The sequence below is a fragment of the Schistocerca gregaria genome, chromosome 1 (genome assembly GCF_023897955.1).
Source record: "Schistocerca gregaria isolate iqSchGreg1 chromosome 1, iqSchGreg1.2, whole genome shotgun sequence".
Lineage (NCBI taxonomy): Eukaryota > Metazoa > Arthropoda > Insecta > Orthoptera > Acrididae > Schistocerca > Schistocerca gregaria.
The window spans coordinates 877,102,773-877,120,960 of NC_064920.1; the positions used below are offsets into that span (position 1 = coordinate 877,102,773).

An 18,188-nucleotide genomic window follows, 5' to 3' on the forward strand; every position below is an offset into this window, starting at 1 on the left:
TTTTATGTTGGTTTGACGTTAGAATTTTACGTAATTCATCTTTACATACATTACAGTGGTGCGATCTTGGCGAATAAAGTTCTGTATTAAGAAAAAAAACCGTGTTTAAATTTTGAGGTCACGTTCAGTACAGCTGACAGTGTCAGCTAATCATTATAATTGAGCAAAAACATTTAAGGGAAATCGATTTTAATATGTCCGTTGGCGTGTACGAATAAAAAATAGTTCAAATGGCTCTGAGCACTATGGGACTTAACATCTGAGGTCATCAGTCCCCTAGAAATTAGAACTACTTAAACCTCACTAACCTAAGGACATCACACACATCCATGCCCCAGGTAGGATTCGAACCTAAGACTGTAGCAGTCGCGCGGTTCCAGACTGAAGAGCCTAGAACCGCTCGGCAAACGCAGCCGGCTGTACGAATAAAGTTTGGCCTTTTATAAGAACTGGGTTAACCTATGTCGTCGACTTGTACACAAAAGTAAGGTATTGTTTGTTCATAAGTTAATGCGTGATGCCCTTATGAGCTTCCACTCGCGTCACGAACCTGATTCAGACGAGTCCATAAGAAGCTGGACAGAAGGGGAATCCCCACTCCGTGGGCACTGCTGCACAGTGTCATCTGGTGGCGTCAGGGCTGTCAACTGTGCGCAATCACCAGCCAGCACAGCCAGATAAACACGTCGTCCTGCAGCGCCACGCCGCGCTCCTCTCTGAAATTACTTTATTTCTGTCCCTGTCTCGTCGTGCCGGCTCCCTGGCGTCTCACTCGCACGCTCGCTCGCTCATCAAGAGCTTTCTCCCTCTTCTTTATATAAAAAAAGGGAAGGAAAAAAAATACTCTGAAGTTCCTTATCTTCTGTACGGCGGGAGCAGCGGCGGCGGCGTCGGCGGCGGCGGCGGCGTCTTCGCGTCTTTTACAAGGGTTCATTGTCTGCTGTATTGAGATTAAAGATAGCGGGCCGGCAGCGGGCTGTGCAGTGCTGCGCCGCTGCGCGCCCCGCTGTGTGTTTTGTGTCCCGGCCGCTGCTCCTCTCTCTCGCTCTCGCTCTCAGCTCCTCAGTCGACGACGACGACGCCGACGCCTACACCACCTCCAGCGAAGACGTTGCCTCCCGCCCCCAGGGCAGCTCCTGCTGAGTCGGCGGCGCTCGCTCGCCATCTTGCTCCCACCCCCACTCTCAACCCTTCTCCGGCCTCTCTAGCCAGTGATCGCCCATCCCCCTCTGCTCTTAAATTAATTGACACCTCGTCCACTCTCAAGTATCCCCTTCTCGCTAAACAAGCAGTTATTTATCCGTCTGATGGCCGAGACGTAACAATTACTGAAGGTGCAAAACGCTCGTAGTTCGCCTCCGTCCATTAAGTCAAGGAGGCTACAGCCTTATTAACATAGCAGAATGTGAAAAGATTTCTCAGAGACGAGTACCAGTCTAGAATTTACGCAAGACTTCATGAGGCTGACGGCCACAATGGTGCAATGGTGGAGGTACAGGATCTCTGTTCCAGAGAAATACATAGAGCGTGATTCGAGTATTCCACAGTTTTCTTTGGCCACTTAAAGGTACAAGTCGTCGTTTTCTGTAAATATGGCCGATTTCTCCATCCGAGTATCTGAGATGTCTTAAGCCCTTTCAGAACCAATGGCCTCCACCTGTGTTTTGGTTGAAACTACCGATGCTATTGCAACACAAAGACATCCAGTGCTACAATGAGGTGCTTAACGAACACAGTGCAATGTACTCGTGCAAGGGGCGCCCGATAAGCAATGCAACACTTTCCTTCTCAATCAGTTTCGGTTGAAAAACGCGGAACTTGTTGTTGGACATAGTGGAATATTCCGACTTTAGCCCCTATAGTTTCATGATGTCCCGGCAGGTTGAGGCGGTATATGTAGCGTTCAAAATGGAGCCTGTAACAGAGGTGCGTTCCAGGCAGAGAGTAGTCACTGAGTTTCTTTTTGGGGAAAACCAGAGCACCACAAGTATTCATAGCCGCTTGCAGAATCTCTACGGAAACCTGGCAGTCAATAAAATCATGGTGTGTCGTTGGGCGAGGCGTCTGTCATTATCGCAACAAAGTCGCTCAAACGTGAATAACCTCAACCGTGCCGGTCGGCCGCAACACTCTCAGGAAACTTCCTGGCAGATTAAAACTGTGTGCCCGACCGAGACTCGAACTCGGGACCTTTGCCTTTCGCGGGCAAGTGCTCTACCAACTGAGCTACCGAAGCACGACTCACGTCCGGTACTCACAGCTGTGAGTACCGGACGTGAGTCGTGCTTCGGTAGCTCAGTTGGTAGAGCACTTGCCCGCGAAAGGCAAAGGTCCCGTGTTCGAGTCTCGGTCGGGCACACAGTTTTAATCTGCCAGGAAGTTTCATATCAGCGCACACTCCGCTGCAGAGTGAAAATCTCATTCTGGAAACATCCCCCAGGCTGTGGCTAAGCCATGTCTCCGCAATATCCTTTCTTTCAGGAGTGCTAGTTCTGCAAGTTTCGCAGAAGAGCTTCTGTGAAGTTTGGAAGGTAGGAGACGGATACTGGCAGAAGTAAAGCTGTGAGTACCGGACGTGAGTCGTGCTTCGGTAGCTCAGTTGGTAGAGCACTTGCCCGCGAAAGGCAAAGGTCCCGAGTTCGAGTCTCGGTCGGGCACACAGTTTTAATCTGCCAGGAAGTTTCATATCAGCGCACACTCCGCTGCAGAGTGAAAATCTCATTCTGGAGACTCTCAGGAAACTGAAGAAACGACTTGAGCGTGTTCTTCGTCAAAAAAACGCAAACGAACTTCTTCTCCATCACAACGCATGGCCTCGAATACGTCTGCGCACCTAAGAGGAGCTCAAAAAACTTCAATGGACTGTTCCTCAACCATCCTAGAGCTCCTCCGACTTCCATCTGTTTGGTCCAACGAAGGATGCACTCCGCGGGAAGCAGTGCGTGGATGATGGAGAGAAAAGTGATGCTTCAATGCGCTGGCTCTGAAGTCGACTAGGAGAATGGTTCCATGCAGGCATACAGACCCTCAAAGTAAGGTAGCGTAATGCCGTGGCACTGAAAGAGACGATGTTGATAAATACGGTTTGGCAGCCCAAAGAGTGGGGAATAATATGGTGCATTGGAATCCTGATTAAAAAAACTGATTTTAGGACATGTGTGTTGTATTACTTATTGAACCGCCCTCGTAGGTACTAAAATGTACCCTAAGCCAGACTAACAGTCAACGCGGAAATTGTGGTATGTGATTGCAGGATATAGCGACATGTGTCTTCTTATAATGATCATATGAGGACATCATCGACAGTTAAAGTAAGTTACTCCAACGTAAATTTGTGTTTGTATTACAGCTGCTACAGGTGGTTTCGAAGTGAAACCACTACAGCAGTGCGTACTTTTGATATAAATTTCTAGGACTATAATTTGTTTGAGGCAATTCGAGCTCGTGCACGTGTCGAGATGAGGGATAGTGCCTTGCAAAAACACGAAATTGCTTTCAAATACATCTCACGAAATGATGAGTGGTTGTATAATCTCTATCCCTGTGGTTCAGAAGTGGAACCACATCTTAAAACAATTTAGTGCTTACTTTTCGCCAATTCCTTCTTGTCTTCGTTGCTTACTATGATGATAGACGTCAATTTTGGAAAAGTTCACTATGGTGAATCCATAAGTTATTGGGAATAATATTTAGCGGCTAAAGCTCTCTTAGTGTCAAAGTTTGTTCCAATTTCACTGCTGAATCTATAAACCAGTGTGGCAACCATACAATGCATTTTGGGGAGATCCTAGCACACTTGGTTTGCATGTGCATTACTGCGACCAGCCATGCGAAGTGAAAATTATGCTTTTCTTGCTTGAAGCAGCTCTCTTGTTAGTTTATCCTGTGCAAGTCTCTTCGTATCTGCATAAATATTGCGTCCTTTTCAATCGGATTACTATTATTCCCTCTAAAACGTTTCCCACGCGCTTCCCACCATTACCAAAGTCAGAATTTCTTGACGTCTCACAATGTATCCTATCCCTTTTTTTGGCAATTTCTACTGTAAGTAATTGCATGCCCGATGTTCGGATTTTTTTAACGTTGAATCAAACGACAGGATATATTTCGGGTAGGGCGGAAAGTAAAATGGTTAAACAATGGTTAAAGGGACTACAACTAGTCACACGCACTGGAATAACTGGTTTTATTTTAACCGTGGCCGATTTTCAGCAGTTCCCTCAAATTTACAGCCTCTCTACCTTAGTGTGAATGACTGATACAAATGGTGCATACTTGAGTTACATAATGCCTTGGTAGCGCTCATTTGTGACACACGTAGCAAGTTTCGTTACAAGTCGCCTCGCTATGACACCTGTTAAGCATAAACGTGGTGTGCTGTTCATATAAAACGAGGCACAGTGACTTTACACAAATGTGGCATGCATCAATAAAATCAAAAGAAATATCCATGGGTTAGATTGTAGAGAGATGGCACACGTGTAAGCTCAGCAGGGACCTCTAAAGTGTGACCGCAAGGATAGATGTTGCTCCAGAGCCTTCAAAGAAGAGCAGACGAACAAAGTAGGGACCCGAAAGAAAATTTATGTACGCTTCATTGAAACGTACCTCCACGGAAACTACAGATCCTGAGGCTCTTTATATTTTCATGTGCCTCCCCATGGTGAGGTTCAGCAAAAAAATGTCCAGTCACCTGCGAAGAGTGCTGTACAATATTTCTTTTAAAAACGACTGGTACCACTGCTTCACTATGCAACGCATTTGTCTGGCATGAACCCCCTGGAAACAACAATTTTTTTGTCACGGGCTGCTGGCAACTACAGTGTTTGTTCTCTATTAAAATCTTTCATTTGCTAACTATGCCTGTCAGTAGTTAGTGCCTTCAGTAGTTTTAATCTTTTATCTAGCTGGCAGTAGTGACGCTCGCTGTATTGCAGTAGTTCGAGCAACCAAGATTTTTGTGAGGTAAGCGATTTGTGAAACGTATAGGTTAATGTTAGTCAGGGCCATTTTTTTGTAGGGATTTTTGAAAGTCAGATTGCGTTGCACTAAAAATATTGTGTGTCAGTTTATCACAGTCATGTATAAATTTTTCTAAGGGGACGTTTCACACTCTCCTCACAGCAAAACTTTGAGCTCTATTACCTCTGTATCCGTTTCGTTTCTTCCCAGATTCAGCCTCTAAGTGGATGTGTACGATCAGTCTGAATCAAGCTGTAGCAATAACTCAATTTGGAAAATAAGTTTTTCCCCAGAAGTTATCAAATTATGTAACCATTTACAACAAAAAATACATTTGTTTCACTACATTTTCTAAGGGGAGGTTTCATACTTCATGAACTCGAATATAATCTGTGTGACAAGTGATACCACAGCAAAATAAGAAAGTTAACTCTGAACATCAATCTGCAGCACAGGCTGTTATAGTTAGGGTTAAGCCGTTATTTTATTTTACAGTGTTCACTGTCATACACTTTCAGCTATGTGACCATTCTGAAGTGTCTGTAGTAGATACATCATAATTAAAATAGAATGTAACCAATGGTTGTTTAGTCGACAGAATAAAAAGAGAACCTATAAAGTAACATTCGGTAAAGGCACATACTGGTATTACGATCAACGTACTTGTCCACGTCAAACAATCTAAGAAGCAGAGCGTGGTTGATCTGGTATTCCATAAAATGAAACACAAATCAAATCAAATATAAATGGCAATTATGCACAGAGGGAAGACATTATATAGTAAAATGTTGAACTACATTAGCGCAATTGACTTAAAAGTTTACCTAGTATCGTGTCGCGTCATTCCGTAAAAAACTGCACTGGAGAAACCAATGTTTTGGCCACGTTACAGTGGCCTTCTGGGTCTGCTCAAAGTATAGTTACTTATATTATGAAGAGGTACAATAACTTACCCAGAAATCTTTTACATCAACTGACTATGGCCGTGAAAGGCTACGCAATTATACGTTAACTAATTTTAAAGTTATAGACATGAAACCACGCGTTACGAAAACGCTAATAACACAATATAGTCACTTAAAGAGTAAGTGAGTAGTCAACTACAACGTAGACTCCTCGTGGATGACTAATCAGAGATAATCCGTGAGCGGTAGTAGCTGCTCCAGGTTTAAGCTTTCTTTATCTCAGAACTGACATTATACAATATATGAGTGGCAAGAACGAAATGAAGAATGGTTGTTTCTGTATTGTTTGCGTAATTTATCTTGAGACACGAATATCTAATACTTACCACAATAGCATTTTTGTGACAGTTGTTTACATTCCTAATATACTATAATGAAACACTTAACAGGACGAAACACAACGTCACATCTTTCTTCTTAGGAACAACAACAATCCAGATATGATGATAAACAATATTATTTAAAAATGATAATATTTTGTAACTTTTTTGGTTTTACTTGGTATGCAGTAACAGATGTAGGATAAGATCATGTGCAGTCTCCTGTCTTCCTTTTGAACAACAGCCATCGTGAAAGAAACTCTCAATGACAATATAAAGAACAAGAGCTCATATCCTTACCCAGATCATCTGCCTATTATTAATTCAAAGTCACATATTTGAAAGGTAATATGTGGCTAGTGTCACTAAAAAAACAATAAATTGCATAAAATTTTGGGAATTTATGCACTAAATCTTCCCGTCTATTCTCTTTAGCAACAATAACAAAACACATCCTGATACTTGGGGCAGAAGTAAATTGAAGATAAGAAGACGAGAGTCTGTGCACTATCAGAAATCAGGCTATTGATTAATTTTCCACAAACAGACGTAAAACCAGGATGTTATAAAAATTAGCATCCAGGATACCAAAACAATATACAAGCCCACACTCCTTTGTCTCTTACCTTAACAACTCTAACAGTGAAACAAATGCCACCGGTATATCAGGTAATACCGATACCATCGTTTGCTTATTGTTAGTAGAGTTAAGTTGTAAATAGTGAGAGACAGTACTGTAGCATAGCGGATGATGCGAGAAGCAGAATGCAGAGGCGACGAATCCTTGTAAATGACAGTCTTATCGTGACACTTATTGATTTCTTATTGTACTTTTGATAAGCGTTCGAAAATACTTCTGTTACGATAATAGCTACAGTGACAGTCACATTACAGTGACCACCTGACAAAAGCCTGAATAAGCACCTTTTGCAGAGCGGGCCACATAAAGCCGTGCAGGAAGAGATTCAGTGATGTTCTCGCAGGAACCGACAGAGGTACTGAGCAATGCGGACTCCAGTGCTAATGGACAGCTGTGTCATGTTTCCCAGTTGAGGATCCATGGCGCGAACAGACGGAGCAAGGTGGTCCTGCAGACTCTTGATTAGGCTTAAATCCGGAGACTTTAGTAGCCAGGAGAGTAGGATAAACTCATCCTGATGCTCCTCGAACCACACACAAACTGTTGTGTACATAGTTCCGCGTAGTCAATGCGTACACAACTTTCCCACTAGAGCGCGCCCCGCTAAGCACAACAGCGCAGGCGGAGCGATCGTCCGTCTCCACACTACGAGATGGCGCTGTCTTAGAGACGGACCAAATTCTGCTTCCGCCGATCCGCGTATTAATATGTAACGCAGCCAATGAGATTGCTGCTAACGTAGAACCTTTTCTCTTCGCGGATCACAAGCGCGCAGTGATACCTGAACGCTCGAGGTATTATAACGAGTGTACAGACCTCCGTTTAGTCAGTCTGCATTAGTGTGCATTAGTCTATAGTCAAGTTTCAGTCTGCGCCTAATAAGATTACCATATTCCTGTACATAGCCATGAAGATAAATGAATAGACACTTTGTCAAGTATCAGAGATATGTGAGAATAAGATTAACATACCAAGTCCAAAGAACTTAAGACTGTCACTTGTAAATGGCATCCAGAACCAAGTTAATTAATTGTTATGCTTGTTATTATTTTAATAAATTTGTGTGAAAATTAATCAAGTTGTGTTTAAAGTTGGTCACCGTCAATCTGCTGCTCTAATCGTGCAAGTGGCATTTCTATCGTCTGACCTAACGGCAGAAGATAAACACGCCACGATAAGACCACGAGACATACTACTGACACTCGCCTACTTCGTTAGAGCGACAAGTCAAATAATCTGATGGTGTGTCTACCGAGGGTCTTACAGTACGCACACCACACATTCACAGTAAGCTGTGTGACTCATTGCATTGTCCTGCTGACAGATGTCGTCGAGGAGAAACAAATTGCATGTAGGCGTGCACATGGCCACCGAGGATAGATTCATACTTGTGTTGATCCGTTGTGCATCGAGAATGACGAAATCATGAAGGTAACTCCACAAAAACATTCCCTCTGGCCTAATGTCGTCCGACGATTGTTGCAGGGTGTTTTGTTTCAGACGTTTCACGCCGAATACATCATCGGCCATCTCTCCGATAGAGCACGAAACATGATTCATCTGAGAAGGCCACCCTTCGCCACTCAGTGTATGTGCAGTAGCGGTACTGGCGTACAAAATTCCATCCTTCGTTGTCAGCATCGGTGTATGAAACAGGTCACTTCTGAAGAGGCCCATACCCAACGTTCACTGAATGGTCAATGAGGAGACGCTGTTGGTATTTCCTTCGCTCGTATGGGCGCTCACTTAAGCAACAGTTGCACGTCTATTCGAACGTGCATACCTCTGATCATGCCCTTTTGGACGTCAGATAAATAGCGATTCCTCCTTACGTTTCTCCGTCTCCCCCCCCCCCCCCCCCCCTCCGACCGCCCCCCATCTCCCGCCCCCACGGAACGCTTTATTTACCACCACTGTTAGCGCTGACACCTGCCTTCTATGAGTGGTTATTGCACATTAACGTTTAACGTGGGTGACATTAATATGACTGGACCGTGTATATTGAAGGTTGATCGTAAGTTTTCTAATGCCTTCTTCTAACAAGGTTTTTGTAACTTTCCTGACATTTGCATTAGCAAGGTCTCTGTCATGATGTCTGAAGGAATAACATCGACAGACGAACATAGAGCAATGTCGACTGGATGTCGATATTCGCTCTGTGTCAGAAAAAAGTTTTAGTTTTCTTTATTTAAGGACGGCCATATATCTGATTGCAGTTTACGTGGCCAAGGAAAAAATCATAGTGGCTTAATGGACTGTAGAAACCCTCAAAGAGGCATTAGATTTAGTGACGTCAAGGAGATTACTGAATAGCATATCCAAGGAGCTAAACATATTAAATATTGTATCGTATGACTGATTGAAATCTGTTTAAGACGTGAAACGTTGCTTACGGAGGGGATCTGTTTTTATTTCCTAACAAGAACAAGAATTAGTCAACCATGTGTCCACGTTGGCAAAATTATTCCATGCCGTTTCCGTGGTTGAGTTACCGCGACCTTGACTACAGAGAACTGGATTTCTGGTTTTAAGAAGAGAAGTGTTAAAACAGGTTTAAGAAAAGCTTAGCAACAACTGTCCACTGAGTTATAGTTTTCAATGAAGGTAGAGATGATTTATTTATTTTTCCAACTTGAACACCATTTTCGAAAATAAAAAAATGCTGTGTACTTTTCTTGATAGATATTAAGATGCTAAAATATGTTACCTCCTTAGAACAAGGGTTTTATTCAGTTTGTGTGTTATGCAGTAAGGGCTACCCCGTAAGGGTGTCGATATTACCCAGATACTCGGAGCAGTGCTGACAACTTGCAGACTTGAGCGATTGTTTATATATCTTATGAGGCATTTGTTATTTGTCGATTTCTTTTTTGTGTCGCACAGTGTGGCATAAATTTTTCCATGGAAATAACAGATTCCTAAACAAAAGGAAAAATGTCTTAAGGGTTCGGTACTCTCCTGGTACTATACATCATTCGAAGCTGGAAGAGGACAGCACCGGAAATCGAACAGAGGATGGACGTTAAAGAAAAGCGGCGTGACACAAAGAGGCAGGAATGGCACCTCGAAATATGCACCATCGTTGTAAAGCAGCAAAGGAAATTGGTTTACACTTGGAAGTTGGCAAGCCATACTGAAAACTGTTACACGACATGCAGCATCTCTCCCAAGTTCTCTGGGGCGTTCGTGAAAGCTGTTAACACATTTCCATCTCCTCAAGAATATCCATAAATTCTCCTTCATTCAGTTTATGAACTCTGCATACCACTATCACTAGTCAATACCTCACACCTTTCTAACGTAATGAATATGCCAGAATACAAACTATTCCTGATGTTTGTAGATCTATGTTCCCCATACTATTCACTAAATGTTCTGCTCGTCCGTCCTGTAGAGAATTTTATGTACATTCCGCACTCGATTCTATATACACTCCTGGAAATGGAAAAAAGAACACATTGACACCGGTGTGTCAGACCCACCGTACTTGCTCCGGACATTGCGAGAGGGCTGTACAAGCAATGATCACACGCACGGCACAGCGGACACACCAGAAACCGCGGTGTTGGCCGTCGAATGGCGCTAGCTGCGCAGCATTTATGCACCGCCGCCGTCAGTGTCAGCCAGTTTGCCGTGGCATACGGAGCTCCATCGCAGTCTTTAACACTGGTAGCATGCCGCGACAGCGTGGACGTGAACCGTATGTGCAGTTGACGGACTTTGAGCGAGGGCGTATAGTGGGCATGCGGGAGGCCGGGTGGACGTACCGCCGAATTGCTCAACACGTGGGGCGTGAGGTCTCCACAGTACATCGATGTTGTCGCCAGTGGTCGGCGGAAGGTACACGTGCCCATCGACCTGGGACCGGACCGCAGTGACGCACGGATTCACGCCAAGACCGTAGGATCCTACGCAGTGCCGTAGGGGACCGCACCGCCACTTTCCAGCAAATTAGGGACACTGTTGCTCCTGGGGTATCGGCGAGGACCATTCGCAACCGTCTCCATGAAGTTGGGCTACGGTCCCGCACACCGTTAGGCCGTCTTCCGCTCACGCCCCAACATCGTGCAGCCCGCCTCCAGTGGTGTCGCGACAGGCGTGAATGGAGGGACGAATGGAGACATGTCGTCTTCAGCGATGAGAGTCGCTTCTGCCTTGGTGCCAATGATGGTCGTATGCGTGTTTGGCGCCGTGCAGGTGAGCGCCACAATCAGGACTGCATACGACCGAGGCACACAGGGCCAACACCCGGCATCATGGTGTGGGGAGCGATCTCCTACAGTGGCCGTACACCTCTGGTGATCGTCGAGGGGACACTGAATAGTGCACGGTACATCCAAACCGTCATCGAACCAATCGTTCTACCATTCCTAGACCGGCAAGGGAACTTGCTGTTCCAACAGGACAATGCATGTCCGCATGTATCCCGTGCCACCCAACGTGCTCTAGAAGGTGTAAGTCAACTACCCTGGCCAGCAAGTTCTCCGGATCTGTCCCCCATTGAGCATGTTTGGGACTGGATGAAGCGTCGTCTCACGCGGTCTGCACGTCCAGCACGAACGCTGGTCCAACTGAGGCGCCAGGTGGAAATGGCATGGCAAGCCGTTCCACAGGACTACATCCAGCATCTCTACGATCGTCTCCATGGGAGAATAGCAGCCTGCATTGCTGCGAAAGGTGGATATACACTGTACTAGTGCCGACATTGTGCATGCTCTGTTACCTGTATGTGCCTGTGGTTCTGCCAGTGTGATCATGTGATGTATCTGACCCCAGGACTGTGTCAATAAAGTTTCCCTTTCCTGGGACAATGAATTCACGGTGTTCTTATTTCCATTTCCAGGAGTATATATATATATATATATATATATATATATATATATATATATATATATATATATATATATATATATATATATATCCAGAAGCATAAAATTGGTGTTTAGGAGTTTCATGCTGAAATTTTTTCCCAGAGAGTTCTCGGTCTGGCAATGGAGTTTTATTTTTGAGGTACGGAATGTTCTAGCTACCTAAGGTTGAGAAGCCGCTAAGAACGGGAAAGAAGCTGTATGTCGACTTTCGTGTTTCTGGTTCCTTTAATAGTGTTGCTCTGTCCTTCATTTTTCCCTTATTCGGTTTTTCTTGTTTTTAATCGGCAGTCTTCTGACTGGTTTGATGTGGCCCGCCACGAATTCTTCTCCTGTGTCAACCTCTTCGTTTCACAGTACCACTTGCAAGCTATCCTCAACTATTTGATGGATGTACGCCAACGTTCCATTTTCCCCTACAGTTTTGTACCCTCTACAGCTCCATCTAGTATCATAGAAACTATTCCCTTAAGTCTTAACAGATTTTCTACCATTCTATCCCTTTCCATTATCAACGGCAACGCCAGAATAGCCTCTCCAGAGCCTTTACCTTTCCTAAAACCAAATTGATCATCATCTAACAGTTCCTCAGCTTTATTTCCATTCTTCTGTGTGTTATTCTCGTCATAAACTTGGATGTTTCATCCGTTAAGCTGATTGTTCGATAATTCTCGCTCTTATCAGCCCTTATCTTCGGAATTGTGTGGATGATGTTTTCCCGAAAGACGGATGGTATATCGCCAGACTTATATGTTCTACACAACGATGCGAATAGTCGTTTAGTTGCCACTTCCCCCAACGGTTTTAGAAATTCTGATGGAATGTTATCTACCCCCTCTGTCTTATTCGCTCTTAAGTCGACCAAAGCTCTTTTAAATTCTGATTCTAATATTCTATCCCCTATCTCTTCTATATCGATTCCTGTGTCTTCTCCCATCTCGTCATCAGACAAGTACCCTCCCTCATAGAGGCCCTTCGTGTACTCTCTCCACCTATCTGCTCTCTCCCCTGCATTTATGAGTGGAATTCCCTTTGAGCTCTATCCTTGCTTTTACTTTCAGCGAAGGTTGTTCTGACTTTTCTGTATACTGTGTCAGTCCTTCCGACAATCATTTCTTTACGATTTCTTCACATTTTGCCTTAGCTTTCCGGCACTTCGTATTAATTTCATTTCTAAGTGACTTATATATCCCTGAATTTCCATGAACATTTTTGTACTTCCTTCTTTTATCGATCAACTGAAGTATTTCTTCTGTTACCCATGGTTTCTCCGCAGTTACCTTCTTTGTATCTGTGTTTTTCTTTCCTATTTCTGTTATTGCGCTTTTTAGTGATGTAAATCCCTCTTCAACTGAACTGCCTACTCAGTTGTTTCTTACCGCAGTATCTACAGCATCAGAGAACTCGAAGCGTATCTTTTCATACCTTAGTACTTCCGTATCTCACTTCTTTGTGCTTTGATTCTTCTTACGACGTATGTTATCATATATGATTCTTATCCATTGTTCTTCGTGACAATTTAAATATTTGAAATTCTCCGTTGTCTGTTGTTGTAGAGAGATGTTTCTTAGTCTGCATATTGCGGAATGAAAATACGATCTTTTACGTAACTCTAGATGATACGAAGATTTGTGAATCATCTCATCTGTTGTTTAAGAAAAATTTTAAATTTTTGTCCATGACATTTATTTGTTACTTTTGTGTCAAGGAAACCTATAATTTGTTGTTTCTCCAATTCCATAGTTAATTTTATCTTGTAGTACAAGGCGTATTTTTTAAGTAAGGTAACGGTTTGAAATTTAAAAAAAGGCGTACTAAGATATCTCAATAATTTTATTTTTACATGAAAGCCTGTACCTTAATCTACTTTTCTACATAATTTCCGTCAATATTGAGGCACTTGTTATAACGTTGTACCAGTTTTTGAATACCCTCCTCATAGAAGTCTGCCACCTGACTTGTTAACTACTGCATCACCTCTGTTTTGACTTCGTCATCGTCTTGAAGACGCTAACCGCCCAGGTGTTTCTTCAGGTGCAGGAACAGATGGTAGTCACTGGGCGCAAGATCGGGGCTGTACGGAGGACAGAATCAATCACATAAGAAAATAACGGAAGGTATCAAAATAAGAATCTCGCAGATAATTTAGCGCAGTTCAATGGTTAATGTGAACAGGAATCCCAGTTTCGTAGATTGAACACGTGGTAAAACATTGATGAACATGTAAAATATAAAATCCGACTATTGTGCTACAAAATTCATCTCTTAATGAAAAAATCTGCATTAAAGACGAGCACTGAAGGTCCGAACACTTATTAAAGAGTTAGAAAGGAAATAACATCAATCATATCACAATATCACACGAAAACTTGGGTGAAACAAAGGTCAAATTACCAAGCCTGTTGAAAACTAGGAAATTCATGATTTGAAAAAGGTATTAAGTGCAGATATACCCCTTTTATCTATCTAAACCATTCAAGACGCACAAGCTTTACTAAATTTGGTTCTCTTGTCTTACCACTCCACGTGGTCAGCAACAATATAGAGACAAAGTGCTCCTCATGTAAAAATCAGAAATACTCGTACTCATGTGAAATTTGGAGTGTCTACGGCAGACAGCCTGACATAGCAAGAGCTCCTACCACAGTGTGTGGTGCTCCAACTGACTACCGCTCGCACAATCTGGAAGCCTGAGTGCCGGGGAGGGGGGGGGGGGGGGGGGACACTATTGTATTGTATTGAACGGGGACCTAGAAACGACGGATACGCTTCGTCACCACCGTAGCCCATAGAGGTACACAACCCCACCACACACTTAAGCAGTCAACCCACCCCACCGCCGCCCCACACCGAACCCAGGGTTATAGTGAGGTTCGCCCCTCAGTGGACCCACCTTCCCACACCACCGGGAACGTCTCACACCAGGCGAGTGTAACCCCAATGTTGAGTAATTATGGTGTACGCGTACGTGGAGAAAGTGTTTCTGGAGCAATTGCCGACATAGTGTAACTCAGGCTGAAAAAGGGGAACCAGCCCGCATTCGCCAAGGCAGATGGAAAACTGCCTTAAAAACCATTCACAGACTGGCTGGCTGGCACACCGGACCTCGACACTAATACGCCGGGTGGATTCGTATCGGGTACCTGGACGCCTTCTCGCCCGGAGAGCAGTGCGTTAGACAGCACGACTAACCGGGAAGGCAGGGAAACACTATGCCACAGGCCATTGCTTCGTGATACCAATCTATCCGGAAATACATGATTCTCACGGTTGCCAGAGAACAGATTGCGGTTTGGCTGACATGCATGATGTTATAAGAAAGGCGGGAAAGTTTGTAACAGTGCTTGTAACACCATAGCTCTAATGCTGTAGGGATTTAGTTTGCTTTTGTTTTATTTGATGTTACATCATTGAGCTTCTGTAAATGTGTTTGTTTGAATCGATAACATAAAATTGTATACTCATTTCTTTGTAAGAACTTTGATGTCATGATATGATTCTATGCAATGCAGTGTATCTGTCATTTAAATTCTTTGTCCCATTAGGAGGGAACGAAACTTACTGTATATAATTGTAATTTCTGTGTGAATAATTTTTTGTAGCAATGTCAATATGTGCAAATATTCTGTTTTATTTAATGTATTTGGTTACTGTTATGTAAACTGCTGATCCTCACTTAGGGTTCATAGTTAGTTTGTATGTAAAAGGAGTAGTGGTTCCCCTCGGGGACGGAACTGTGTAGCGCGCGCAAATTGTGGTTGGCCTAGGTAGAAAAGGTGGAACAAGAGTCAGTCGGTGACGAGCCACCAGTCGGGGACGAGCTACCAGTCGTGGACGAGCTACGAGTCGGGGACGAGCTACCAAATTGTGCACTGCCATGTAATAGTTGCATATTGTGCTGGTTCCGAGAGAGGTTTTTTTGTGCCACTGTCCAGTGCCTCGGATGGATGGATAAATAGCTGGAACTATTCTGGAATTTGTATCTATCATCGCCACCAAGAAATGACTGAGTCCAGCAATTCTACCTGTAATTCCACCTACCGACATGCAATCGCCACCACATTGCGCCATCACTGTAATGGAGCACTATAGCAATGAACAGTCAAGGATCAGCTTAATGGATGTGTTAGTGTGCTCAAATATAAGGTAATTTATAACTGAGTTTATGTGTCTACCTTGATTTTTCTCCTTATCATAACACCTCTTAGGTTCCTCTCCGTTTGAACTAAAGTGATTTCCGAGTGTCCTTACTGAAAGAATCTTAAAGACCAGTGTTTTTGATAATTAATGCCTCTTGAACACGAAAAAAGAAAGTTAATGAAAGTAATTTTCCTAATAAAACTGCTTATTAATGTATTGTTGCCAACTTCATATTAAGAGTTCTGAAGACTGAGGCTTATAAAGTTTTGCTTCGTAAATGATCTCATTACTGCCTGTTGTAAATCACAGAAGGTGAGTCAGTATCTTACATATATGTTAATTTTGTCTCTCAATGTAGTAAGAGTGGAAAACTGCAGTATGAAACGTTATATACTCATGTTTGCTAAGTGTTTGTCTCTCTTGTATATGAATAGTATACCAGGATCCACAGTTTGTCCATTGTGTTAATGCTCGGTAACAAGTAACGGAAAGACCATTAATTATGAAAACCATAATTTCTTTATTGAAATGATAGTGAGAAGCAACCTGTTATTGGATTCCAATTAACTTTCATTTTAAATAGTAAAGTATATAACTGAAAGAGACCTAACCTATATCCAATTAATGATTCTACAGTGAATAGTAATAGTAACGTTATAAAGACCATTCAGTTGGTGTAAGCCCTGAAAGTAATAGTGTGTTCCGGTATCTGTTACAATTTTGCAAATAGTTTGTGCTGCTCCAGTTGTTAGCTTCAATCTTAAAACATACGTATGTGTCAAGAGTTCACTGTACTCACGTGTGACAAAGTATAGATTGTGTTTATCCATTCAAGTTACTAATAACTATTTTCTTGAACGAGAATGTTAATCATTCTCTTGCCTAGTTAGGCTGGCGACCGTTTTCCTTACCCTTTAAACAGTACAGATAGGCAAAATTTTGTTTGTTACTGTTCAAATATTTCCGTAATTCTGACTTTCACTTCCGATAAGCCACCTCCGTTAGGTACAACACGGTCAACACAACAAAATTCCTCTCAGATTGTAACATTGCTCTGTTGCGTTATACCATAATTGCTTTAATAAGATTGTTTTATTTGAAACCTGCTTTAAGGTTATGGTACAGCAGTGACAGACACTAGTGTTATATGCTGCTTAGCGAATTGGCATCTATATAGTTCTGTTGACATGTAAGATTTGCTCTTAGGTTCTTCTATGTTCTTGCCTAACTACACCCTTGTCAGTCGCATCATATTTGGAAATAAATATGCGTGACAAGCGAGAATATAAACGCCACCGCAGTTCGCTTCCCTCGCATCAGTTTCACCTTTCGTTTTTTAATGAGACTGAAGTTACAAAATCGAAGAAACCCATTCCTGAGAGAGCACAAATAGCATCAAAAATTGCAGAGCATACTTCTGATACATTAATAAGACAGTTACAAACTCTACAACAAATGCAAAGATGAGGAAAAAAAACATTTGTATATGAAGATGGTATACCATCTTCATATAGATATCTTCATATACATAGATAAGGCTCACCTGCCATTTGACCATCTTCTTCTGTGCGGATGCACAAACAGTGCCCGAACTCTTAAGGGAATCGTCAAATAGCCATAAGTAATGAGTATAATGGGCAGAGGCACTATGATTATAGTGCTGGACAATAAGTTGGGAATGTGGGTCTCAAGGGAGGCGTGCCAGAGGTAAGGCCCTGCAGTAGCACTATGCTCTGTGTCCTCGGCGGCTCAGATGGATTTTACCCCTGGAATTCTATCGGACTTTTTATGACCTTATGGGCGACAAGTGACCCCAAATGTTTCAAGAACTGAACCGCCCTGATTTCACTGTCCCCACAGAAATCACAGATGGCATCTTGATCCCATTACCCAAACTGAATCGTGGTTACAGGTGGTAGGACTTTCGCCCACTCACTCACTCTTCTCAACAACGACTACAAGATCTTCGCCAGCGTCCTCCGCGCGCGTCTCCACGCCGCTATCGGGAAAAGCCTTCCGCACCGATCAGACATGTTTAGGTGGTGTCAGACAGCGTTAGGAACACACCGCGACTTAACTGCTTTGACGGCGGTCTACCAAATAAGAGGCGCCCTTGTCGCCGTCGATTTTAACCACGCATTCTAGCGCGTCGACCACGGCTTCCTACATGCAGTTTTGCAACATATGGGCCTCTCTCCAGAGTCTGCACAGGTGGTCCTTCGACTGGTCCACGGAGCGCGCTCCCGCATTATGGTCAATGGTTACCAGTCTGGTCACATTGTTGTTGGACGGT

The 18,188-nt window shown here is 43.2% G+C and overlaps 1 protein-coding gene across 1 annotated transcript in view; it reads right to left on the reverse strand.

Annotated features, from left to right (window-relative positions):
- Window positions 1–1,062: 1,062 nt before the first annotated feature.
- Window positions 1,063–18,188, reverse strand: part of LOC126280098 (fibroin heavy chain-like) — a 65,977-nt gene continuing 48,851 nt past the window's right edge. The window contains exon 3 of the mRNA XM_049979738.1: window positions 1,063–1,234. Coding sequence (XP_049835695.1) covers window positions 1,063–1,234 — 172 coding nt within the window. The remainder of the gene's footprint in view (window positions 1,235–18,188) is intronic.